At 41.5% G+C, this 25998-nt stretch overlaps 1 protein-coding gene across 2 annotated transcripts in view; it reads right to left on the bottom strand.

Moving 5' to 3' along the window:
- The window catches only part of PRR16 (proline rich 16), a 585607-nt gene that overhangs the window by 212712 nt on the left and 346897 nt on the right, over positions 1-25998 (bottom strand). The window contains exons 2-3 of one of the 2 annotated variants that reach the window (XM_077290869.1): positions 24292-25154; positions 17271-17358 (exon numbers count right to left, since the gene is read on the bottom strand). In XM_077290869.1, coding sequence (XP_077146984.1) covers positions 24414-25154 — 741 coding nt within the window. In that variant the 3' untranslated portion in view covers positions 17271-17358; positions 24292-24413. The remainder of the gene's footprint in view (positions 1-17270; positions 17359-24291; positions 25155-25998) is intronic. The other variant, XM_077290878.1, reaches the window with a different exon arrangement.

Raw genomic sequence — 25998 nt, 5'->3', positions numbered from 1 at the left:
TTATGACATATGTTGACTGCGAATGTGAAGATCCGATGAAAACTTCGACCCGTACTTGATTGACTGAAAAGGTCACTAAAGAGAACATAACTAATACAATTTTTAAGACGCCTGGCCATCAAATGAAGAATTATTCTTTTGAACATAAAGCAAGAGTGAGAAAAATGTTCTGGGTGGTATATTCATACGCACAGAATAATAATGGCGGAAATATGTGTTGGTCAAAGGATAAGTGTGACTATCATTAATGAGGGGTGCTTGGTAATTTCAGCATTGGAGTATCTGCACATGGAGCTTTTTTTTAAGTTGTAGTAGTTTCTATTTCCTGAAGCATTTGCTGACAGAATTTTGCTGAATCTTTGAAGCACTTCAATATAATTTATTCCAGTTAAAAATTTCACCACCAGAGCATGTTTCAACAGTTAAGGCCCCGTCTCACATAGCGAGATCGCTAGCGAGATCGCTGCTGAGTCACAAGTTTTGTGATGCAACAGCGACCTCAGTAGCGATCTCGCTATGTGTGACACGTACCAGCGATCAGGCCCCTGCTGCGAGATCGCTGGTCGTGTCGGAATGGCCTGGACCTTTTTTTGGTCGTTGAGGTCCCGCTGACATCGCTGAATCGGCGTGTGTGACACCAATCCAGCGATGTCTTCACTGGTAACCAGGGTAAACATCGGGTTACTAAGTGCAGGGCCGCACTTAGTAACCCGATGTTTACCCTGGTTACCAGCGTAAATGTAAATAAAAACAAACACTACATACTCACCATCTGATGTCCGTCAGGTCCCTTGCCGTCTGCTTCCTGCTCTGACTGAGTGCCGCCGTACAGTGAGAGCACAGCACAGCAGTGACGTCACCGCTGCGCTCTGCTCTCACTGTACGGCGGCACTGTCAGAGCAGGAAGCAGACGGCAAGGGACCTGACGGACATCAGATGGTGAGTATGTAGTGTTTGTTTTTTGTTGGTAACCAGGGTAAACATCGGGTTACTAAGCGCGGCCCTGCGCTTAGTAACCCGATGTTTACCCTGGTTACCCGGGTGCTGCAGGGGGACTTCGGCATCGTTGAAGACAGTTTCAACGATGCCGAAGTCGTTCCCCTGATCGTTGGTTGCTGGAGAGAGCTGTCTGTGTGACAGCTCCCCAGCGACCACACAACGACTTACCAACGATCACGGCCAGGTCGTATCGCTGGTCGTGATCGTTGGTAAATCGCTATGTGAGACGGGGCCTTTATCCCACATAAGCTGATAACAAAATTCACACCCAGACTATGACCCACATTATCTCCACAGGCAGGGTTGCAGAGTACACACAGCATCTTAAAGACACATTACTCCCACAGATATGGGTTTAAGAATACACACAGCAGCTTTTGGCACAGTACCATCATAGACATGGATCCAGGGTCACACTTGTGAGTGCAATGCGAGAAACTCGCGCAAGTCTCTCACATCAATACCTGGCACTGCCGCCTGCACTCGGGACCAGATTGTGCAGCTGCATGTAGTTCTATGCAGCTGAACGCTCCGGTCCCGGGTGCCAGCGGCAGTGCCGGGTATTAATGCGAGAGACTCGTGCAAGTTTCTCGCATTGCACTCGCAAGTGTGACCCCCCGCCTAAGAGTAGAAAAATATGTTTACACACTTAACTCATTTATTTTAATTTTTTTAACTGTAACTCACTTAAAAGAACCTAGAATTTACAAGACTGAAACTAGCAATCTAGAACCACGAGGCATAGCTCCAAGTGGAGGAAAAGATGAACATGTCAGTATGGGTTGAAGAGGCACGGGAGGACTAATCCAACACTGTTTTAATTTCTTTTCTCATGTTTTCTTATTTTTTAGTTTTAAATGTAACTGACTTAACCCCTTAGTGACAGAGCCAAATTTTTGAAATCTGACCAGTGTCACTTTATGTGGTAATAACTCCGCAATGCTTCAACAAATTCCAGTGATTTTGAGATTGTTTTTTCGTGACACATTATACTTTATGATAATGGTAAATTTAGGTCAATATGTTTTGTGTTTATTTATAAAAAATATAAAAAAATTGAGAAAAATGTTAAAAAATTAGCAATTTTCTAAATTTGAATGTTTATCCCTTTAATCCAGATGGTCATACCACAGCAAACCATTAATAAATAACATTTCCCTCCTGTCGGCTTTACATCAGCACCATTTGTAAAATGTTATTTTATTTTGTTAGCATTTTAGGAGGTTTAAAAATGTAGCAGCAATTTTTCATTTTTTCAAGGAAATTTAAAAAATTTATTTTTTTAGGGACTTATCCATGTTTGAAGTGACTTTAGGGGTCCCATATATTGTGAAAACCCCAAACGTGATACCATTTTAAAAACAGCACCCCTAGACATATTGAAAACTGTTGTCAGGTAGTTTATTAAGCCTTCAGGTGCTTTACAGGAATTAACGCAAAGTGGCATGACAGAAATGAAAATGTGTATTTTTTACCACCTAAATGTCTCTAACTTCTGAACAGATTACTACAGCCGGCAGATTGTAAGGCCGCTATTTGGACGTGAATTGCCATGGCAAACATCAGGACCACAAAATCATGATCTGAGGGTGCTGATGGGGATAAAGAGGAAGCTCCCACACTCTGTTAACCAGTTCTAATGATGTAGTCACTATTGACAGCAGCATCTAAGGGGTTAAACAGATTTGGAAAGTGAAAATACTGATCATGGCTGATACAGCAAGTTGTCAGCTATAGTGCACAACCCACAGCTGCTGGATTGTCACCTGTATGGGGAGGCTATTCTCTTATATCTCAGGTCAGTTAATAGACGTATTGGCTGTCATTAAGGGGTTAAAACAACCTACAAAGTGCAAAACATGTACATGGGTTGAAGTGGCAAGGAAAAACTAACCCAATACTGTTTTTTTTGTTTTTCATGTTTTTTTATTTCTTTTTTAAATGTATCTCACTTAAAAAACCTACAATTTACAAAACTAAAATTAGCTATTTAGAACCATGTAGGTCCAAGTGGAAGAGGAGGAGGAAGTGTTGGAATTGGTTGAAGAGGCAAGGGAGGACTAATCCAACACTGTTTTTTTCTTCTTTTTTTGTATTTTTTTTATTTTTTCATTTTTTTGTATTTTTTTTTCAAATGTAACTCACTTAAAAAAGAATTTACAATACTAAAACTAACTAACTATCTAGAACCATGAGGGGTAGATCCAAGGTGCAAGAGGAGGTGGACATGTCAGTATGGGTTGAAGTGGCAAGGAAAAACTAACCCAATACTGTTTTTTTTCCTTTTTTTCGTGCTTTTTATTTATTCTTAAATGTATCTCCCTTAAACAAACCTACAATGTACAAAACTAAAATTAGCTATTTATAACCATGTAGGTCCAAGTGGAAGAAGAGGAGGATGTGCTGGTATTGGTTGAAAAGGCAAGAGAGGACTAATAAAACACAGTTTTTTTCTTCTTTTTTAGCATTTTTTAAAAATATTTTTATGTATTTATTTTTTTTAAATGTAACTCACTTAAAAAGTCTAGAACTTACAAAACTAAAACTAACTATCTAGAACCACGAGGTGTAGGTCCAAGTGGAGGAAGAGGTGGACATGTCGGTATGGTTTTAAGAGCCAAGGGAGAAGTAATCCAACACCTTTTTTGGGAGGGGAATGAACATAGAATGTACCCAAAATAAAATAACAAGCTACAACCAGGGAGTCGGAGGTCCAACTGGAGAAGGAGACGGATTACTCAATAGGCAATTAGGGAGATGTAACATTCCTGGCCATGCTTACTGGTCCACAAATCGGTGGTTATTTGGACCTTGCCACTGATGGCACTGTCTTTCAGGACCATGGCTCGTGGTTGGCTGTGGGAGTATCTTCTTTTTCTCTCGAGGATTTGGAGGATGGAAGGCTGAACACTCCATGGGATGGTGGTGGTGCTGTCATATTTTCTCTTTGGGGGAGGCTGAGACCGCAGCAGAAGAGGGAGCAGGAGGAGGCTCAGATCTGTCATGCTTTTTAAGGTGTTTAGTCAACTGCACCTCATGCTTGCAATTCAGATGCCTCATCATACAGGTGGTTATCATGTTCAGAACATTTATGCCTCGCTTCAGGGTCTGACGGCACAGAGTGCAAACCACCTGTTGCTTGCCAGCAGCACATTCCCTGAAGAAATGCCACCCAGGAAGCTAGTGTGCTTATTTCATTGGCACAGTGGGCAGTTGTAGTCAACGTACTGGCTAGAGGCTACCTGCTGTGCCTTTACAGTCTGCTACTTCTTTTGCTGTGCTACTGTGGCAGCGTGGCCACCTCATCTTCTTCCAAGCTGTGCACATTATTAGGATAACCTCTCCATGTTGAGTCTAGTATCTCATCATGCCCCTCATCATCTTCCACTGACTCCTCAACCCTGCCTCCTTGCCAGTCTGCACACTGCAATAAAGACGCTGCAGTTGGCAGTGGAGTTCCGTCATTATCTGACATGTGCTGCCATGGTCTATTGACCATGTTCACTAGCCCTCCCACGTACTCAATCTCTAACCTAACACATTGTTGGGCATCAGTGCACTCAGCCTCTTTCTTTTCTGGAACAGGGGCAGGTATATGGGCTATGGAATCCAAGCCAGCAGAGTCATCAAAAATCATCAGAGACTGCTGCATGACTTGGGGATCAGATTGCTTGGCTGATTTGCAATTAGGTGAGGTGGAAGCCAGATGACCATGGTCCTCAGGAGCCAGCCATGCATTTTCTGCATTGGACCAGGTGGAAGATAATGCAAAGGAACTGGAGCCCCTCTCAGCCATCCGATCTAACATCTTTTCAAGATCTTGTGGCCGCACCATTAGTGCAGTGGTATTTGGGCCTATGAAAGGATGAATAACATTCTGTTGCCTGCATGCACCAGAGAAAGGTGTTGCATTTGGTCATATAGCAGGTATAGAATGACCATGTCCTCTCCCTGCATCAGCTACACCACAACCAACATCAGTAACTACACCAGAACCACTACTGCCATGTCCATGTCTGTTATTTGATGCTCTCCTCATTTTTGGAAGTTGATTTTGTAAACATTACTCACAAAGAGATGGCAGAAGAGTAAATTTACTTATTTGCAACAGTACTAGAAAAAACACAGCGGCCCTTAAAAATTATCTCTTTTGCCTAGAAATGGCAACTAGACGACTGATGCCAATAATTTTTATCACAGACAAATAAAAAACACACATCAAGAGAAATTATTTTTTGAGCCTATAAATGGCAACTAAAAGGCTGATGCCAATTATTTATTTTCCAGACTAATAAAAAACACAAACTAGCCCAGAAAAATTATTTTTGAGGCCTAGAAATCTGTCGTGATTCTCAATGGCGAGAGAACATAGCCCAGCATATATAAGAACTAGCTCTTGGAAGATGGAATCTAAACTGACCATGAACTAAACCTGCCGCACAATTAACAGTGGCCGGGTAGCGTGCCTACGTTTTATCCCTAGACGCCCAGCGCCAGCCGGAGGACTAACTAATCCTAGCAGAGGAAAATACAGTCCTGGCTCACCTCTAGAGAAATTTCCCCAAAAGGCAGACAGAGGCCCCCACATATATTGGCGGTGATTTTAGATGAAATGACAAACGTAGTATGAAAATAGGTTTAGCAAAATCGAGGTCCGCTTACTAGATAGCAGGAAGACAGAAAGGGCACTTTCATGGTCAGCTGAAAACCCTATCAAAACACCATCCAGAAATTACTTTAAGACTCTAGTATTAACTCATAACACCAGAGTGGCAATTTCAGATCACAAGAGCTTTCCAGACACAGTAACGAAACAGCAGCTGTGAACTGGAACAAAATGCAAAAACAAACAAGGACGAAAGTCCAACTTAGCTGGGAGTTGTCTAGTAGCAGGAACATGCAAAGAAAGGCTTCTGATTACATTGTTGACCGGCATGAAACTGACAGAGGAGCAAGGTTATATAGAGACTCCCACATCCTGATGGGAACAGGTGAACAGAGAGGATGATGCACACAAGTTCAATTCCACCAGTGGCCACCGGGGGAGCCCAGAATCCAATTTCACAACAGAAATCTCAATGAGACATCTGATGAGATACATTGATTTCCAAAACTACTAGAAAACGCACAGTGGTCCTGAAAAAACTATTTCTTTGGCATACTAATGGCAATGAGATGGCTGATGTCAATTATTTATTTTTCAGACTATTAGAAAATGCATACCAGTCCAGAGAAATTATTTTTTGAGCCTAGAAATGGCAACTAGACAGCTGATGCCAATTATATATTTTCCATACTAATAAAAATCCCACTATAGTCCAGAAAAATTAGTTTGGGGGCTTAAAGGATAGTGCTCCCACAAGCAAGGAGATGCAGTGTACACACAGCGGATTAAAGGACAGTACTTCCACAGGTGATGGGGTGCAAAGCACACACAATGGTTTAAAGGACAGTACTCCCACAGGCAGGGGGTGCAGAGTACACACAGTGGCATAAAAGACAGTACTTCCACAGGTAGGGGGCAGAATACTCACAGCGGCTTAAAGGACATTATTCGCACAGGTGGGGGGTTACAGAGTACACACAGTGGCTTAAATGATAGTATGCATACAGGTGATGGGGTGTAGAGTACACACAGCAGCTTAAAGAACAGTACTTCTGCAGGTAGGGGGTGCACAGTACACACAGCGACTTAAAGGACAGTACTCCCACAGGCAAGGGGGTGCAGAGTACACACTGTGGCTTAAAGGACAGTACTCTCACAGGCGGGGGTACAATGTACACACAGCAGCTTTTAGCACAGTACCAGTACACTTCAACCAGTGATTGGAGTTGCAGAGTACAGACGGCGTTTCTTTTTGCGGAGTGTGCAGTCATTATCTGTCCCTCACTCCAGCTGCGTCCTATCCCTACACTAATGAGAACATAATGGCTGCAACACTTGTGATCTGGCCTTTATATAAACCTGGTCACGTGCTGCATGGCTGTGGCTCCACAGTCTAAAGGCTTGTTGTTTGGCTGCGCTTTAGCCTTTCAGCAAGCTTTATTAGACTAGCAAACTTGAACAGGAAACCGGACATACAGTAAAATGTCTGTGTTCGGGGTTCGGTACCGGACACTAGGTGTCAGTACGAACCCCAAACTTTCCAGATAGGGTTAGCTCATCCCTAGTAGTAGGGTCAGCAAATGAGGTTGCTGTTAATCCTTTTGAAAAAGTATATTTGTTAGAAATAATTGCCAGATGAACTACCTTCATGTTTACTGGGTAGACTTGAAAGAATAGTGAAGGCACAAAATACAAAATGTTACCAGGTATTTTTATTTAATTTCCTGACTGATATCTAATTCCCATGTCACACCATCCAGTAGGACATCAATGTGAGTGGTTTTGATCTAGCAGTTCATATTTGCCAACTGATAACCATCATCAGCATGTGAGAAGCATATAATCTAAACCAATTGGTGTTCTTACCTATATTTTTAGCAGATACCAAGAGCATAAAATCAACCAGAGAACCAGAGGAACAACTTAAAGGTCAGAACAGATAGCTGGGTATACATCAACTTTGTGCAGAAAAATTCTGGGGTCCTAGACATTAAGAACAGGATAAGTGTTCAATTTCAATGTTAGATGCTTTCTTTCAGAATCAGTTCTAAACAGTGATGTTGCTATCATCAGATACATTTGACTTGTAAATTGCTTTATGCCCTGGATTTCTTATCAACAAGTGTGTAATGATCACAATCGCAGAGGGTGCATGAAGTCATTATACCAGGAAAGGGAAACATTACACCAGGAAAGGGCCCAGGATGCAGGACAATATACTAGGAAAGGGAAACATTATATCAGGAAGAGGCCCAGGATGGAGACAATATAGCAGGAGGAGGATATTATTATTGGAAGGAGACCAGAATGGGGGACAATATACCAGGAAAATGCTAGGGATGCAGGACATTATATGTGGAAGGGCCAAGTGTGGTGGATCTTATTGCAGGAAAGGGCCATGATGGAGGACATTACTACAGGAATGGGCCAGAAAGGGGACATTATTACAGAAAAATAGCACAGGACGGGGGGCATTATAACAAAAATGGGCCAGGATCAGGAACATTATGACAGGATTGTGAAATGAGAGGAAGAACAGGTATGTCTTCATAGGATCTGGAATGCCATAAAGGCCCATACATCTGTTGACCATGTACGTGGGGGCCCGTGTCCGAATTTTGCACCGGGGCACATCGGACTCTAGGTACACCATTGCTTTCCAATAACAATCCCATATTAAAATGTGTTTTTGACTAATGCATCAGAGAGATCCTTATAGTGTATAGTTCTAAAGGCCCCAAAAGAAATGAAAGTTGTCCAAAGCTGATGATTTTGGATGGAGTAGCCAACTAACTAATGTGTATGAGGGGCTTCCTGATTTTTCATAAACTGACGATGTAAGAGAAGATAAGGATCAAGCAGTTTTAATACAAAAGCCAAATTATTCTGTTCTCCAGCAAGATAAGCAACTAACAGAAATGTCAGAAACTGGCTTTTTCCTTTACCCTGATATAGAGCTGTACAATATGGAGTCATCGGCAGAGATAGCTGTTCAGCTGACAGTTAACTCCTATGTATAGGCACAAAAATGCAATGTTTCTATTGACATTGGTCAGCTGCAAGTAGCAATCCTACAAGTCATTATTGACCCTCTAATGAGCCTTGAAATATAACTTAGGATAAAAGCCAAAAATGAACTTCAATTTGTAGATATGAAGTTTCAGGATATTGCTCCTCATCAGTACAAAATATGAGATCTGATTTGGCTGGGTGAGAGGCTAAGACTAGAATCTAAGGGGTAAGGTTTCTCCTTATGGAATCTTAGGCTCTCACCCAGCCAAATAACATCTCATACTTTCTACTGACAATGGGCAATTTCCCAAAACACTGTGTCTACAAATTGAGATTCTGATTTGGCTTTTATTCTAAGTTCTATTTCAAGGCTCGATAATTCTTGTAGGATTGCTACTTCCAATAGGTGGTGCTAGTGTTCAAGTCCTCTTCCTCTCTAAAGAGACAATTTGCATATTTAATTTCCCAGAGGATCATGCAAGGCGTTTAAGTCTCCTCATACTAGTGTGCCAGCCGTGATTTGTCTAAAAGCATGGAGAGTGAAGTCAACGCTAATTGCCCCAGGGATCATGTGCCAGGTGCTTCCTGAGAGAGCCAGTGTTGACACCACTGGAACAGTGCCGACACCGAAGGTGAGTAAAGATGTTATTATTTTACAAGGGGAAAACATTACATTTGAGAAGGGGTTGTCCAATTAACGGGCAGCCCCTTCAAGAATACCCAGCCATTTAAACTTGGTAAGTAACTTATATTTCAGAACTTATACATTAGAGATTGCGTGTATAGCACAAAGCTTTGTCATGGCTTTACTATCAAATTATAGTATAAATAGCTATAAAATATGGCCTGCCACTACTACCGTATATCAAAAATTATTACTACAGAAAGTGCAGTAGCAGTTACATGGCGGCAGTGAATCTATACTATAGTCATCCGTTTATGAATAATTATATAGGCAGAACTAAACAAAAAATATGCACTTACACATAAGATTGTAATGTATCCTGGAGTTTAATGGCCTTGTGTGCTGTTGCATAATGTGAATTGCTTCATAAAATTTGATGCAGTTTTACCTCTGCAGCATACTTATTTTCAGATTAAATAAAGCACAAAGTGTTTCATGTGCTGTAATTTACAATAGACATCACTTTGCATGCTGATGCATGCTTCTGTGAAAGATGTACTCCTTATAAATTATTCCTTTGCATTTATGCGTTCTGTAACTCATGAAAGAAAGCATTTTTTGTCCTCTTAATTCTTGCACAAGTATACATTATATTAAAACAAGTGTCCAAGAAGATTTGCAGATCTGGTTAAAGCACAATAACACAGTTACTTAAGAAGGACGGGGATCCTGCTTGTGTGGCTGTAGCCTGCATTACTGATAATTTTGTTTTCCTCTTTATGTACAATAAAATATTAATGATGATATTCAGGCCAGGACTTTGGATACAATTTTAAATTTAATTTGTGGATTAGTTCATAAGGTTTGTGACTTTTACTCTTCATAACTAAACTTGCTTCTTATGGCTTACTGCATTTCTTAACTCATAAATAATAATAATAATATAGTTTTTAAGTACATCTAGTTCAACCGTTCAACCCATAGCCAAACCTAACATGCCCTAACATGTTGATCCAGAGGAAGGCAAAAAAAAACCATGTGGCAAAGAGTAAGCTCCACATTGGGAAAAAAATATTTCCTGACTCCACATACGGCAATCAGACAAGTTCCCTGGATTAACGCCCTATCAAGGAAACTAGTGTATATAACCTGTAACATTATACTTATCCAGAAAGGCATCCAGTCCCCTCTTAAATTTAAATAATGAATCACTCATTACAACATCATACAGCAGAGAGTTACATAGTCTCACTGCTCTTACAGTAAAGAACCCGCATCTGTTATTATGCTTAAACCTTCTTTCCTCCAGACGTAGAGGATGCCCCCTTGTCCCTGTCTCAGGCCTACGAGTAAAAAAATCATTAGAAAGGTCTTTGTACTGTCCCCTCATATATTTATACATTGTAATAAGATCACCCCTTAGCCTTTATTTTTCCAAACTAAATAACCCTAAGTGTATTAACCTATCTTGGTATTGCAGACCCCCCAGTCCTCTAATAACCTTGGTCGCTCTTCTTCCAGTTCAGCTATGTCTTTCTTATACACCAGAGACCAGAACTGTGCACAGTGTTCTAAGTGTGGTCGCACTAGTGACTTGTATAGAGGTAAAATTATGTTCTCCTCATGAGCATCTATGCCTCTTTTAAGGCATTCCATTATTTTATTTGCCTTTGTAGCAGCTGTCTGACACTGGCCACTAAATGTGAGTTTGCCATTTACCCATACACCCAGGTCTTTTTCATTGATGGTTTTGTCTAGTGTTTTACAATTAAACACATAGCTATACATCTTATTTGTTCTGGCCAAGTGCATGACCTTACATTTATCCCCATTAAAGCTAATTTGCCATTTATCAGCCCAAGCTTCTAGTTTACATAAATTATCCTGTAATATAAAATTATCCTCCTCTGTATTGAGAGTTTAGTGTCATCTGCAAAAATTGAAATTCAACTCTGTATGCCCCCTACAAGGTCATTAATAAAGATGTTAAAAAGAAGAGGGCCCAATACTGACCCCTGTGGTACCCCACTGCTAACCGCGACCCAGTCCGAGTGTGCTCCATTAATAACCACCCTTTGTTTCCTAACCCTGAGCCAGCTCCCAACCCACTTACACATATTTTCCCCTATCACCATTATTCTCATTTTATGTATCAAACTTTTGTGTGGCACCAAATCAAAAGCTTTTGAAAAGTCCATATACAGTACGTCCACTGCGTTGCCTTGGTCCAGTCCGAAACTTACCTCTTCATAGAAACTGATCAGATTAGTCTGACATGAACGGTCCCTAGTAAACCCGTGCTGATACTGGGTCATGAGGTTATTCCTCTTCAGATACTCCAGTATAGCATCCCTTAGAATGCCCTCCAGGATTTTACCCACAGTAGTGGTTAAGCTTACTGGCCTATAATTTCCGAGTTCAGTTTTTGTCCCCTTTTTGAATATTGGCACCACATTTGCTATACGTCAGTCCTGTGGTACAGACTCTGTTATTATGGAGTCTTTAAAGATTAAAAATTATGGTCTATCAATGATTGTACTTAATTCCTGCAGTACTTGGGGGTGTATCCCATCCGGGCCCGGGGATTTGTAAACTTTGTAAAATGCCACTGTACTTCCTGCTGGGTTAAGCAGGTAACATTTAATGGGGAATTTTTGTTACCACTGATCATATTGTCCGTCTTGGGATCTTCTTGTGTAAATACTGATGAAAAAAAGTCATTTAGCATATTGGCCTTTTCCTCATCCTCATCCACCATTTCACCCAGACTATTTTTAAGGGGACCAACACTGTCATTTTTTAGTTTCTTAATATTTATGCAGTTAAAGAATATTTTGGGATTATTTTTGCTTTCTCTGGCAATGTGAGTCTCTATGTCTCAATCTTTGCTGCATTGATTTGCTTTTTACAGATTTCATTTAATTTTCTGTATTTATTTAATGCCTCATCACTACTTACTTGCTTTAATTCTCTAAATGCTTTCTTTTTGTCACTTATTGCGCCCCTTACAGCTCTATTTAGCCATATTGGTTTCCTCCTATTTCTAGTATGTTTATTCCCATACGGTATATACTGTGCACAGGTCCTATCCAGGGTGCTAATAAACGTCTCCCATTTGCTTTTTGTACTTTCTGTCTCAGGATATCGTCCCAGTTTATTGCATTAAGATCATCTCTCAACCATTGGAAATATGCCCTCCTGAAGTTTAGTGTCCTTGTATCCCCTCTATTACACATCTTATTAAAGGATACATGAAAACTTATTATTTTGTGATCACTATTACCAAGTGACCCCCAACCCTTATATTTGATATGCGGTCTGGCCTGTTGGTTAATATTAGGTCTAGCTGTGTCCCCCTTCTTGTTGGGACCTGAACCAGTTGTGAAAGGTAATTGTCTCTCATAGTTGTCAAAAACTGATTATGTTTTCTGGAACTGCAGGTTTCTGTTCTCTAGTGTACATAGAATATTGATAGCATGCTAAAAATTGGACACTTAATGTTAGGCATCGGGATCCTCTCGCTGTGCGGGATAGATCCCAAGCTATATTTGCTACTGTGGTCTCCCATTCAGGTCTGGCGGCTGTGATTGCTGCTCAGCACAGATGTCAGTCCCAGCATCTTGCTCAGGCTCATGGTATACGTTTGGTTACTGTTGGATCTTCAGCCAAGTCTATGGTATTCAGTGATATGCAGGTGTATGCTGGCGTGCTAGTGTCATTTATGCTTTGGTATGAGTGGGTGGTTCATCTACCACTCTGTCTGCACATGTGTGTGTCTTTGCTCAGAGACTGTACACGTTGGCAGCGTGGTTGCACACTTATGCAGTTGCATACCCATGGCTCTACGCCTAAGTCTCTAGTTTGCTACACGCTTAGGGTGCTGGCCAGGCACAAGTTCAGTAGCATCAGGATGGGGTAACTAGCCGCTTGGCTTAGTATCTGATCGTTCCAGTGTGAGGTTAGCACAGTTCAGTTATAGAGCAAGCTTAACCCTTATGCTTCCTCTCAGTGAAGGCGACAGGGTATTGTAACTAGCGTCATAAAAGTTCCTTCTCTTGGCAGAGCATCTGCTTCATTTGTATGTGCGGTTAGCACAGTTTAGCTGCAGAGTAAGCTCAATCCACATGTTAACATCCCTGTGACGTTAACAGGGTATAGTACTTAGTATTCTTAGTGCAGTACCTCTCTGTGAAGTAACTGAGCTTGGTACTCAGTGTTCTGATCACACTGTGTGGCGTTAATACAGTGTGTTTAAGGCAACGCTTGCTGTTTTGTTTCAGCATTGTTAACACTAGCAGCAGGTTCATCTCTGCACGGTGAACCCCAGGTTGCGATTGCATTTTATTTAATATTTTATTTAGTGCAATCCGCCAACCCTAACACTTACTTCCATCTTATCCTTTGCAAAAAAAAAAAAAATTCAGCGTGGCGATCTGGCATCAGTCAAACATCCCTTTGGGGGATATTATCTACTCACAAATGGCATCCTTACAAAATCCAGCTGCTGCAGCATCTCAACGGGGATGTCCCAGATCGGCACGCTGAATTTGCAGAATGGGCAAAACAAAAATTGTAACAGGACCCTCAGTTTACACAGAACATTATGTTCAGTGATGAGGCAAACTTTTTTGGGTGGGCCATTTATATGGATACACCTAAATAACATGGAAATGGTGACCGTTTTCTTGCGTAGGGTGTCTTGTATTGAAATCTGCTACAATGACCCGGGTACTGCGTTCACCAGACACCAACACAATTTCTATCTGCTCCTCACATGCTAACCTCTGCGACATGTCAATGGCTGTAAACAAAGAGAAACTTGTAAATAACTCATGAAAGACTAAAGTTATGTTAAAACCAAGCACACCATTGTTTTCTTGTGAAATTCTCAATAAGTTTGATGTGTCACATGACCCTTTTCCCATTGAAAAAAATAAAGTTGAATCCAAAATGGCCAACTTCAAAATGGCCGCCATGGTCACCACCCATCTTAAAAAGTTTTCCTTCTTCCATATACTAATGTGCCACAAGCAGGAAGTTGGTATCACCAACCATTCCCATGTTATTTAGGTGTATCCATATACATGGCTCACCCTGTAGATTGTAAGAAGCAGTTTCCTCACAGTGTGATTTTATTTTCTACTGCAATGTTCTGGATCAAACATTTTAATCTACACACAATGCAACACATGGATAATAGCATCCGATATAGCAATTAGTCACATAAAGTTCTGCGTTCCATAGTTTGTGCAAAAGTCGTATTAAGCTTTATAGGAAAATTAAAACAAAGTGTAGTTGAAAAAAAGTACAAGCACATAATGACCAAGGTTTCTAGACAGATATTTGCTGTAATGACAAACATTACCTTTCTAAGTACCTATTGTCCATGCTGACAGCTAAACAATAACCATTTCCATTTAAGCAGCACTAAGGAATAGGATGTGATCATACGCTGTGCTGTGACTTGTAAAGGCACGTAACCCAGTAATGCCACAAATTTGAAAAAACAGGATCTAGATGGCATATCATCAAGCATCTTCAATTCTAGAAGAAGTTGTCAAGGACAACACATCAGCTTTGATCAATCAAGTTATCAAAAAAGTTGTTAGTAACATCAATACATAATCTGTTGTCTCCAAGGACTTTCTGTTCTAACACTTTTGTTTCTGCGAGAAGAGCAGAAAGAATAAAAGCCTTATATAATTTCACTGTGTTTAGTATTGTATTTTATAACTTTGTAACTTTGATATTTTATACACAGTATGATATCATATTGTCCCTGAACTAAATTGCTCTGTCCACAGTACAGTGCCATGAGAAAACTCACTTGACCAAGTAGGAGGGCAGAGGGGAAACTTTATAAAAACCCTACAAATTATTAAAAAAGCGATCCCATCAAAGTTTTCATCCTCTTAATATATTGCAGTCATCACATTATACAGTATGGCACAGTGTACTTAATTGCTCATTTTGATAATAAATGAGTCATCATGTTCTGGGAAAGATGCGGGCTCAGTGTGTCACGACATATAATGTAAATATACGTCATATGTCATGAACGGGTTAATATCTTATTTTCCTTACTGTGGTCTCCCAGTAATCTGCATTCCATTTTTTCGTACTTTTTCTTTCACAGTTCATCAGCCGCAGTGATTGCACCTCATCTGTAAGTAGAGTGGAGCTTCTTGGCTTCATGGCCCCATAGGAGCTGCCATACTTGGTAAAATAGCATGAACAGGCAAGTATGCTTATAGACAAGTATGAGTGTGAAATTCTATGTGACATCACGAGTCTAGGGAATAAACGGATCACCTCACGATTTGATGTTCTAAACAGGGGATAAGGTGGGAATTTATGAAAACTGCTGAAAAGAAAAATTAAAATAGCTTCCAATTGCAATTATTGAATATGATGCTTTGATTCAAAATAACCTAAAAAGAATAAGTGATCCAATCTGATTGGCTACTGAAGGCAACTGCTGCATTTTTCCTATGTTTTAATTATATAGAGATATCCAGCTATACATAATAAAACTATAAGTACAGCCTACTCTGTCTCATATTTTCTTTCACTAAACATAGCTGTGTATTTTATCTGACCTCTTTTATAAAACCCATTTCTTCCTCTATCCCACATTCTCATTTTATTGTCTCTCCTTGTGTCGACATTAGAAGTATTTCTTTTGCAGACCCAAAAGCGATGTTTTCTGTCTGAAATAGCGCCTGACAGCAATTGTCCCTCCATTCTAGGAAAATGTTTTCTCCGAGTTTAAAAAGGTTTCCAATCATTCTGCACGTCTCTCTTTACAATAGACTTGAATGATCAAAGCGTTAAAATGATAGTATCTATAAAGGAATCACAGGAGTGTAAATAAAATAAAAATATTCACACTATGTCTGAATATTAAATGAAGAGAGAGAAGTCCACAACTTATTCATGTTGTGGAGTTTTTATAAAATAAAATGATTCTTAAGGCAATCTCAGGTTGCAAATTTATATGGCGACATCTAATGCTATGAATGTAAATAAAAATCATAATTTTATAATATTTTTACCTTAACTGCAATATAATAGCTGCTTGTTGGGGCTGTAAACAGCAAGAACAAGGGGGATAAGCAACACCGAGACAGACAATGCAAGTTGGTAATTCTCCCTGCTATTTAAAGACCTTACATTGGATTTTTCCATTTAAACAGAGTACCTTCTCCAAATGTTGCCTCTCCACTAGTGATGAGTGAATATACTCGTTACTCGAGATTTCCCGAGCACGCTCCGGGTGTCCTCCAAGTATTTTTTAGTGCTCGGAGATTTAGTTTTCATCGCCTCAGCTGAATGATTTACATCTGTTAGCCAGCATAAGTACATGTGGGGGTTGCCTGGTTGTTAGGGAAACCCCACATGTAATCAAGCTGGCTAAGAGATGTAAATCATTCAGCTGCTGCAAGGAAAACTAAATCTCTGAGCACTAAAAAATACTCGGAGGACACCCGAGCGTGCTCGAGAAATCTCGAGTAACGAGTATATTCGCTCATCACTACTCTCCACTGATTCTGAAACATGTTTTCTTTTCTTTTCTGAGCCCCTTCATTCAAAACTTATGTCTCCCTCCCAGGAATAAGGATGTAGATTTTCCTTTTAATTGACTGTCATAGACCACAGAACTTCTCTGTGTGCGCAGCTCTGTCTTGATTGGACAGTATGAATGGATTCAGAATGGATTGTCCAAGTAGTAGACAACCCTTTTAATAGAATGTGGGTAATTTACAATGAAATATGGGATATTTCTTAGCTGGGGTAAAGACCTTTCTAGTCTAAGAGGTGTTTTAATTAAATTGTGTAGAGCTATAAGCTTCTACTAAAGGCATTACAGTCTGTTATACTGGATAAGCAGTTTCTCCTAACATACCTGCCAAATTCCAGTAATCTCTTGGCAGACACAGTTGCATAAATGAATACATAAACAGAGAAGCTATACCCCAATAATTCAGTGAATGCTAAGAATGGATTGATATAAACATATTTGCTCACCATACAGTCGTATTCAGTATAGAGTCCATGTAGCCATATATAGTACCCTCCTGGATCCATTTAGGTAGGTTTCGGTTCAATATGTTCTCTAAAAGGTAACAAGCAAATGAAAAGCAAGTCCTTGGGGTTTATTACAGATAAACAGGAATATTTAAAGAACCACTAAACCTAACAATAAATGGAAACATGTTGTAGTACTAGCACTAGTCACTAAGGTATAGGCAGAAGAATTAGGAGCTACAATGTAGTTGTATCATGACTAGAGATGAGCAAATTGCTCGGGTCCCTGCTTATTTGGCAAGCTATAGCACTTACCGAATAAGCTGCAGAGGGAACCCGGATACCTGGATCGCTCCCGCTGATCAGCTGTTCGGTGACACATCTGCATGTGTCGCGGCTGTGTGACAGTCACAACACATGCATTGAAAGCCTGTGCGTTGGGCTCTCCATGCATGTATTGTGACAGTGAAACAACCGCGACACATGCAGCTGCGAAGCCGAACAGCTGATCAGCCGGTGCACTCCATGTATCCGAGTTCCCGCTGTAGCTTATTCAGCAAGCGCTATAGCTTGCCGAATAAGCAGGGACCAATCAAATTCGCTCATCTCTAATCATGACTCTAAATAGCACTAACTAGAACATTTAACATGAATGTATCTAGAAAGCAGTCTTTAAAAGGAGCCTGTCAGCAGGTCTTCACCCCGCAAACTAAACTGCTCAAAAAAATAAAGGGAACACTAAAATCCCACATCCTAGATATCACTGAATGAAATATTCCAGTTTTACCGTATATACTCGAATATAAGCCGAGATTTTCAGCCCACTTTTTTGGGCTGAAAGTGACCCTCTCGGCTTATACTCGAGTCAGTGTCGGTGTGGGGTCGGCGGGTGAGGGGGAGCGGCGGCTGTGATATACTTACCTGCTCCTGGCGCTGTCCCTGCGTGTCCCATGGTCTCCGGGCAGCGCTTCCTGTGTTCAGCGGTCACATGGTACCGCTCATTAAAGTAATGAATATGCACGTATATTCATTACTCTAATGAGCGGTATGTGACCGCTGAACACAGGAAGATGCCGCCGGCTCCCGGAGACCATCTGACAGTGAGACGCTGCCAGGGACCGCGCAGGGAGCAGGTGAGTATGTCAGGGGAGGGGGAGCATTGCGCGATAGTCACCTTCCTCGTTCCATCGCTGCAGGCCACTTTGTCTTCTGTCCTCTGGCTGTGACTGTACAGGTCAGCGGGTGCGATGACGCGATTAGTGTGCGCTCCGCCCTCTGCCTGAATAGTCAGTGCCGAGGATGGAAGACAGAGCAGCGCGCAGCGATGGAACGTGAAAGGTGACTATCGCAAGTGCCGGGGGCCTGAGCGAAGAGAGGTGAGTATGTGATTTTTTTTATTTTAATGGCAGCAACAGCAAATCGGGCAAATGTATGGAGCATCTTATGGGGCATATATGAGGAGCACCTTATGGGGCATATATGAGGAGCATCTTATGGGGCATAATGTGTGGAGCATCTCATGGGGCCACAATGTATGGAGCATCGTATGGGGCCATAATGTGTGGAGCATCTCATGGGGCCATAATGTGTGGAGCATCTTATGGGGCCATAATGTATGGAGCCTCTCATGGGGCCACAATGTATGGAGCATCGTATGGGGCCATAATGTGTGGAGCATCTCATGGGGCCATAATGTATGGAGCATCTCATGGGGCTATAATGTGTGGAGCATCTTATGGGGCCATCAACCTTTATGCAGCATTGTATGGGGCAAATGTTTCTATGGAGCATCTTATGGGGCCATTATTAACCTTTGTGCAGCATTATATGAGGTATATTTTAATATGGAGCATCTTATGTGGCCCATCATGAACTGTATAAAGCATTATATGGGGCTCCTTGTTGTGAATTCTGCTTTTGGGCTCCCTCCGGTGGTTGTAGGTGGTAATGCAGTTGCCCCTGAGTTGCAGTCCTGGTCAGGTGTATCTGCTGATTGCAGTTCTGACTGGGGTATTTAGGCGTGCAGGATTCATTAGTCCTTGCCAGTTGTCAATTGTTGTTGGGAGGTGTTGGACCTCTGCTTGGTTCCTCCTGCCTTTCTGCCAAATCAGCAAAGATAAGTGTCTGGTTTATTTTTCCTGTGGCACAGATGCTATGTGCTTCACAATTCAGTGCTATTCTTTGTGTTTTCTTGTCCAGCTTAGATTGTGTCAGTATTTTCTCAGTCTTGTTGGATTCTCTGGAGTGGCAGATATACATTCCATGTCTTTAGTTAGATTGTGGAACTTTTTGTATTATCTGCTGTGGATATTTTTGGAAGGGTTTTAATACTGACCGCCTAGTAATCTGTCCTATCCTTTCCTATTTAGCTAGAGTGGCCTCTTTTGCTAAATCCTGTTTTCTACCTGCGTGCGTCTATTCTTCTCCTACTCACAGTCATTATTCGTGGGGGGCTGCCTATCCTTTGGGGGTCTGCTCTGAGGCAAGGTAGCATTCCTATTTCCATCTATAGGGGTATTTAGTCCTCCGGCTGTGTCGAGGTGTCTAGGGTATGTTAGGCACACCCCACGGCTACTTCTAGTTGCGGTGTTAGTTCAGGATTTGCGGTCAGTACAGGTTCCACCGACTCCAGAGAAAGTTTCATGCGGCTCCAAGGTCACCAGATCATAACAGCTCCTGATTCAATATGGATATTCAAAAACACTTAACCTACTGAAGTCTCAATTAATTTTACTTTTATTGGTATCTATTTTTATTTTTGACCTTAACCGGTAGCAGCTGCATTTCCCACCCTAGGCTTATACTCGAGTCAATAAGTTTTCCCAGTTTTTTGTGGCAAAATTAGGGGGGTCGGCTTATACTCGGGTCGGCTTATACTCGAGTATATACGGTAAATATTCATTACATAGTGGAATGTGTGGATAATAGTGTTGAGCGATACCTTCCGATATTTGAAAGTATCGGTATCGGATTGGATCGGCCGATATCCAAAAAATATCGGATATCGCCGATACCGATACCCGATACCAATACCAATACAAGTCAATGGGACACAAATATCGGAAGTGATCCTGGATGGTTCCCAGGGTCTGAAGGAGAGGAAACTCTCCTTCAGACCCTGGGATCCATATTCATGTAAAAAATAAAGAATAAAAATAAAAAATATGGATATACTCACCCTCGGATGAGCCCTGGCTGTCACCGCTGCAAGCGTCTGCCTCGGTTCCTAAGAATGCAGAGAGTGAAGGACCTTCAATGATGTCACGGTCACGTGAGCGGTCACATGAGCAGTCACGCGACCAATCACAAGACCGCGACGTCATCGCAGGTCCTACACTCACTGCATTCTTAGGAACGGAGGCTGCCGGTTGCACCGCTGAGGTCCAGGGTCCGTCGAAGGGGTGAGTATATCTATATTTTTTATTTTTATTCTTTATTTTTTACATGAATATGGATCCCAGGGCCTGAAGGAGAGTCTCCTCTCCTCCAGGCCCTGGGAACCATACGCACCGCACACGCCTGGGAAGTTATAGGAACTTCCGATTCCGATTTCCGATATCACAAAAATATCGGCACTCGGTATCGGAATTCTGATACAGCGAATATCGGCCGATACCTGATATTTGCAGTATCGGAATGCTCAACACTAGTGGAGAACAATAAAACCTAAGAATTATCAACGGAAATCACAACTAATATCCCACGGAGGTCTGGAGTTAGAATGATGCTCAAAATCAAAGTGGAAAATGAAGTTACAGGCTGCTCCAACTTCAGTAGAAATGACTCAAGACTAGTGTTGAGCGACACCGTCCGATACTTGAAAGTATCGGTATCGGATAGTATCGGCCGATACCCGAAAAGTATCGGATATCGCCGATACCGATACCCGATACCAATACAAGTCAATGGGACACCAAGTATCGGAAGGTATCCTGATGGTTCCCAGGGTCTGAAGGAGAGGAAACTCTCCTTCAGGCCCTGGGATCCATATTACTGTGTAAAATAAAGAATTAAAATAAAAAATATTGATATACTCACCTCTCCGGAGGCCCCTGGACATCACCGCTGGTAACCGGCAGCCTTCTTTGCTTAAAATGAGCGCTTTTAGGGCCTTCCATGACGTCACGGCTTCTGATTGGTTGCGTGACGCTCATGTGACTGCCACGTGACCAATCACAAGCCGTGACGTAATTCTCAGGTCCTAAATTCCGAATTCTAGGAATTTCAGACCTGAGAATTACGTCACGGCTTGTGATTGGTCGCGTGGCGGTCACATGAGCGGCACGCGACCAATCAGAAGCCGTGACATCATGGAAGGTGCTGAACGCGCTCATTTTAAGCAAAGCAGGCTGCCAGTTACCAGCGGTGATGTCCAGGGGCCTCCGGAGAGGTGAGTATATCAATATTTTTTATTTTTATTTTTTATTTTTTACATGGATATGGATCCCAGGGCCTGAAGGAGAGTTTCCTCTCCTTCAGACCCTGGGAACCATACACTGGGAACTTCCGATTCCGATTCCCGATACCACAAAAGTATCGGATCTCGGTATCGGAATTCCGATACCGCAAGTATCGGCCGATACCCGATACGTGCGGTATCGGAATGCTCAACACTACTCAAGACAAGGAAATGATGCTCAGTAGTGTGTGTTGCCTCCATGTGCCTGTATGACCTCCCTACAATGCCTGGGCATGCTCCTGATGATGCGGCAGATGGGTCGGCGGATGGTCTCCTGAGGGATCTCCTCCCAGACCTGGACTAAAGCATCCGCCAATTCCTTGACAGTCTGTGGTGCAACGTGACATTGGTGGATGGTGTGAGACATGATGCCCCAGATGTGTTCAATCCAATTCAGGTCTGAGGAATGGGCGGGCCAGTTCATAACGTCAATGGCTTTATCTTGCAGGAACTGCTGAAACACTCCAGTCACATAAGGTCTGGCATTGTCCTGCATTAGGAGGAACCCAGGGTCAACGGCACCAGCATATGGTCTCACAGGGGGTCTGAACATCTTATCTCAGTACCTAATGGCAGTCAGGCTACCTCTGGCCAGCACATGGAGGGCTGTGCAGCCCTTGAAAGAAATGCCACCCCACACCATTACTGACCCACTGCCAAACCAGTCATGCTAAAGGATGTTGCAGGCAGCAGATCGCTCTCCATGGCATCTCCAAACTCTGTCACATCTGTCACATGTGCTCAGTGTGAACCTGCTTTCATCTGTGAAAAGCACAGGGCGCCAGTGGCGAATTTGCCAATCCTGGTGTTCTGTGACAAATGCCAAGAGTCCTGCACGGTGTTGGGCTGTGAGCACAACCCCCATCTGTGGACATCCGGCACTCAGACCATCCTCATGAAGTCAGTTTCTAACCGTTTGTGCAGACACATGCACATTTGTGGTCTGCTGGAGGTCATTTTGCAGGGCTCTGGCAGTGCTCCTCCTGTTCCTCCTTGCACAAAGGCAGAGGTAGCAGTCCTGCTGCTGGCTTGGTGCCCTCCTATGGCCCCCTCCACGTCTCCTGGTGTACTGGCCTGTCTCCTGGTAGCACCTCCAGCCTCTGGAAACTACGTTGACAGACACAGCAATCCTTCTTGCTACAACTCGCATTGTTGTACCATCCTGGATGAGCTGCACTACCTGAGCCACTTGTGTGGGTTGTAGAGTCCTTCTCATGCTACCATGAGCATGAAAGCATAATCAACATTCAAAAGTGACAAAAACATCAGCCAGAAAGCATTGGTACTGAGATGTGGTCTGTGGTCACCACCTGCAGAACCACTCCTTTATTGAGTGTGTCTTGATAATTGCCAATAATTTCCATCTGTTGTCTATTCCATTTGCACAAGAGCATGTGAAATTGACGTCAAACAGTGTTGCTTCCTAAGTGGACAGTTTGATTTCACCGAAGTTTGTTTACTTGGAGATATATTCTGTTGTTTAAGTATTCCCTTTATTTTTTTGAGCAGTGTGTTCATACACATATGTAGCTTTTTCAAAGACAAGTCAAACAACCCTTCCTTTCCTCCAATACTGACAAATCAGCAATTAAACTGATATACAAGTGCCTATGGTAGATCTGAAGCCTCTGTCACTCCAGCTCTATTTCCCACCCAGCATTGCCTCTTCCTGCTTAACTGATTACTCATTTTATTGAGGTTATACAGCTTCGAGGATGTCAGTTAAGTCGGGTGGGGAATAGAACTGGAATGACAGAGGCTTCAGATCTATCCTCGTCATCTACATATCAATTCAAACACTGATTTCTCAGTAATGGAGGAATGGACTGGCCATGTAAAGTTATTGGTAGAATTGGCTTTGAAAAAGCTACTTTTGGATATAGATAGTTTGAGTTGTAAAATCCTCCTGACAGATTCCATTAAAATCCCCTTCTTAAACTTAAGCTGACCCATGAATCAGTTGATCAGGGGTTTGAACTGGCTATACATTTGGTATGAATAGCTGATTGTTTGATAAGTGATGGATAAGCAACTATTGCCAAAGCAAGAAACATTTTTGACAACTTCTCTGGGTAATTGTTCAAGCAGCTCTCTGTTATTTATATGTCCTAAGCAAGCACTTAGAAAAGGCATCATGAATGAATCCCTTTAATGAAGAGAAATAGTATGTTATTCCATTATTTCCTTATGTCATAAGATACACCTTATGTTACGGTAGAAATTACACCTTTTAGTTATTTCTTTGTGAATCTTAATTTTTCTTTGATCTGTATGAAACAAATTGTCTTTCCTGCTTAGTGGTTGCTTAAAATTAAGAAAATGTAATATTCTGATTATTTATGCTGTCATGGCTATTTTAATGCTGAACTTAATGCTGAATACTCGTATTCAATATGGTGAGCAAAATTGTATTTATCTGAAGCATTTGGTTATATCTGTTTCTATAAATTACTTATGATATAAAATTGTATTTTTGTAGCAAACTCAGAACAATATTTGTTATTGTCTCATCCTAACCTGCAATACAGATTTCATTATCAATATGTGTTAAATTACACTTACCAAGTGATTGATTTGATACTTCTGGAGACGGAAGGGTTGTATCTGGTCATTTATTGCTTTAAAGTGCTCATTATCAAATATTTATTATTTATTATAACAAAAATCTAAATGTAAAAATCATATCACACAGTTGTAGTGGTTGATTTCCTCAATATAGTTTTTTGAGGTTTTGGTGTGGTTGGAGGAGGCTGATTTCCAGGTTTTAAAGGAGGGTGACAACCACTATTGGTAATTGCTAGGCCACCATTTTCAACAGGAAAAGATGGCATTTGTGAAGGTGCTAAAGGACAGTGATGAGGGAATTTCCCTGCTAAATGGATAGATTCTCCATGGTGATATACATCGCTATTGTTCATTTCTGATCGAACATCACAGTCTGGACAATAACCATGATATAAGACGTTTTCACTAAAGCGTACACGTTCTCTTGTTGATGACTGATCTTTTTCTGGTTTGTGTGTCATCAGCTGTCCAGTCGTTTTATCCATTTTGATGTTATGAATTGTACATCTGTCACCATTAGGAAGTTTGACAGGTCCTCCAGGCAAACCACCATTTCGAAGCAACACTCCATTATTTTTTCCACTGTTGGCTGAATTAATTAACCTTTGTGTTTCTTCAAACTTCACGGGTGTTAACCGCGGAGGAGGTGGTGGTGGATTGGGCTTCCTGAGTACTGTCAGGATGGCTGATGGATGTGTAGGTGGACTTATTAAGGGTGCATTGGCTCGAACTTTAACCTTGTCTAAACTGGAAGCTGTTGTACTGCTCGAACTGCTGTTCAAAGTATCAGTTTTTGAGCTGTCTGTCATCTCATCTTCCAGTTGCAGGTCTGAAGTTAAAGTGTCAATTTGGTCGACCACCTGAAAGACATATAAGTAACAATTGGTATTTCATAACAGCTGCAACAATATAGATTTTTGTTTATTAATATAGAAAATTGCTTTGTAAATGGGTAATTACATGAATAGCTAAACTACTGCATTTTGATATTTTATATTTTGCCAATGTTTGCTCTGAAACAATGTTAATCAAAGATGCTGGAATGTTAACACAAGGTTCATCAAACCTTTCTAAAGGTGGCGCATAATGATTAGGTTATCCATTGTATAGTTCATGTTAAAGAGATGTACAGTGGGTAAGGAAAGTATTCAGACCCCTTTAAATTTTTCACTCTGTTTCATTGCAGCCATTTGGTAAATTCAAAAAGGTTAATTTTTCACATTAATATACACTCTGCACCTCATCTTGACCGAAAAAACAGAAATGTAGAAATTTTTGCAAATTTAATAAAAAAGAAAAACTGAAATATCACATGGTCATAGGCATTCAGACCCTTTGCTCAGACACTTATATTTACAAAAGAATTTCTGCAGTACTCAATGTTCCTAAGAGCCAGTGGCCTCCATAATCCTTAAGTGGAAGAAGTTTGGGACCACCAGAAGTATTCCTAGACCTGGCAATCCAGCCAAACTGAGCAATCATGGGAGAAGAGCCTTGGCCAGAGAGGTAAAGAAGAACCCCAAGATCACTATGGCTGAGCTCCAGAGATGCAGTAGGGAGATGGGAGAAAGTTCTACAAAGTCAACTATTATTGCAGCCCTCCACCAGTTGGGCCTTTATGGCAGAGTGGCCCGACGGAAGACTATCCTCAGTGCAAGACATATGAAAGCTCACATAGAGTTTGCTAAAAAACACATGAAGGAC

The sequence above is a fragment of the Ranitomeya variabilis genome, chromosome 1, assembly GCF_051348905.1.
Source record: "Ranitomeya variabilis isolate aRanVar5 chromosome 1, aRanVar5.hap1, whole genome shotgun sequence".
Taxonomy (NCBI): Eukaryota; Metazoa; Chordata; class Amphibia; order Anura; family Dendrobatidae; genus Ranitomeya; species Ranitomeya variabilis.
Note: the sequence above shows the minus strand (reverse complement) of the source record. Positions and strands in the feature narration are given on the sequence as shown.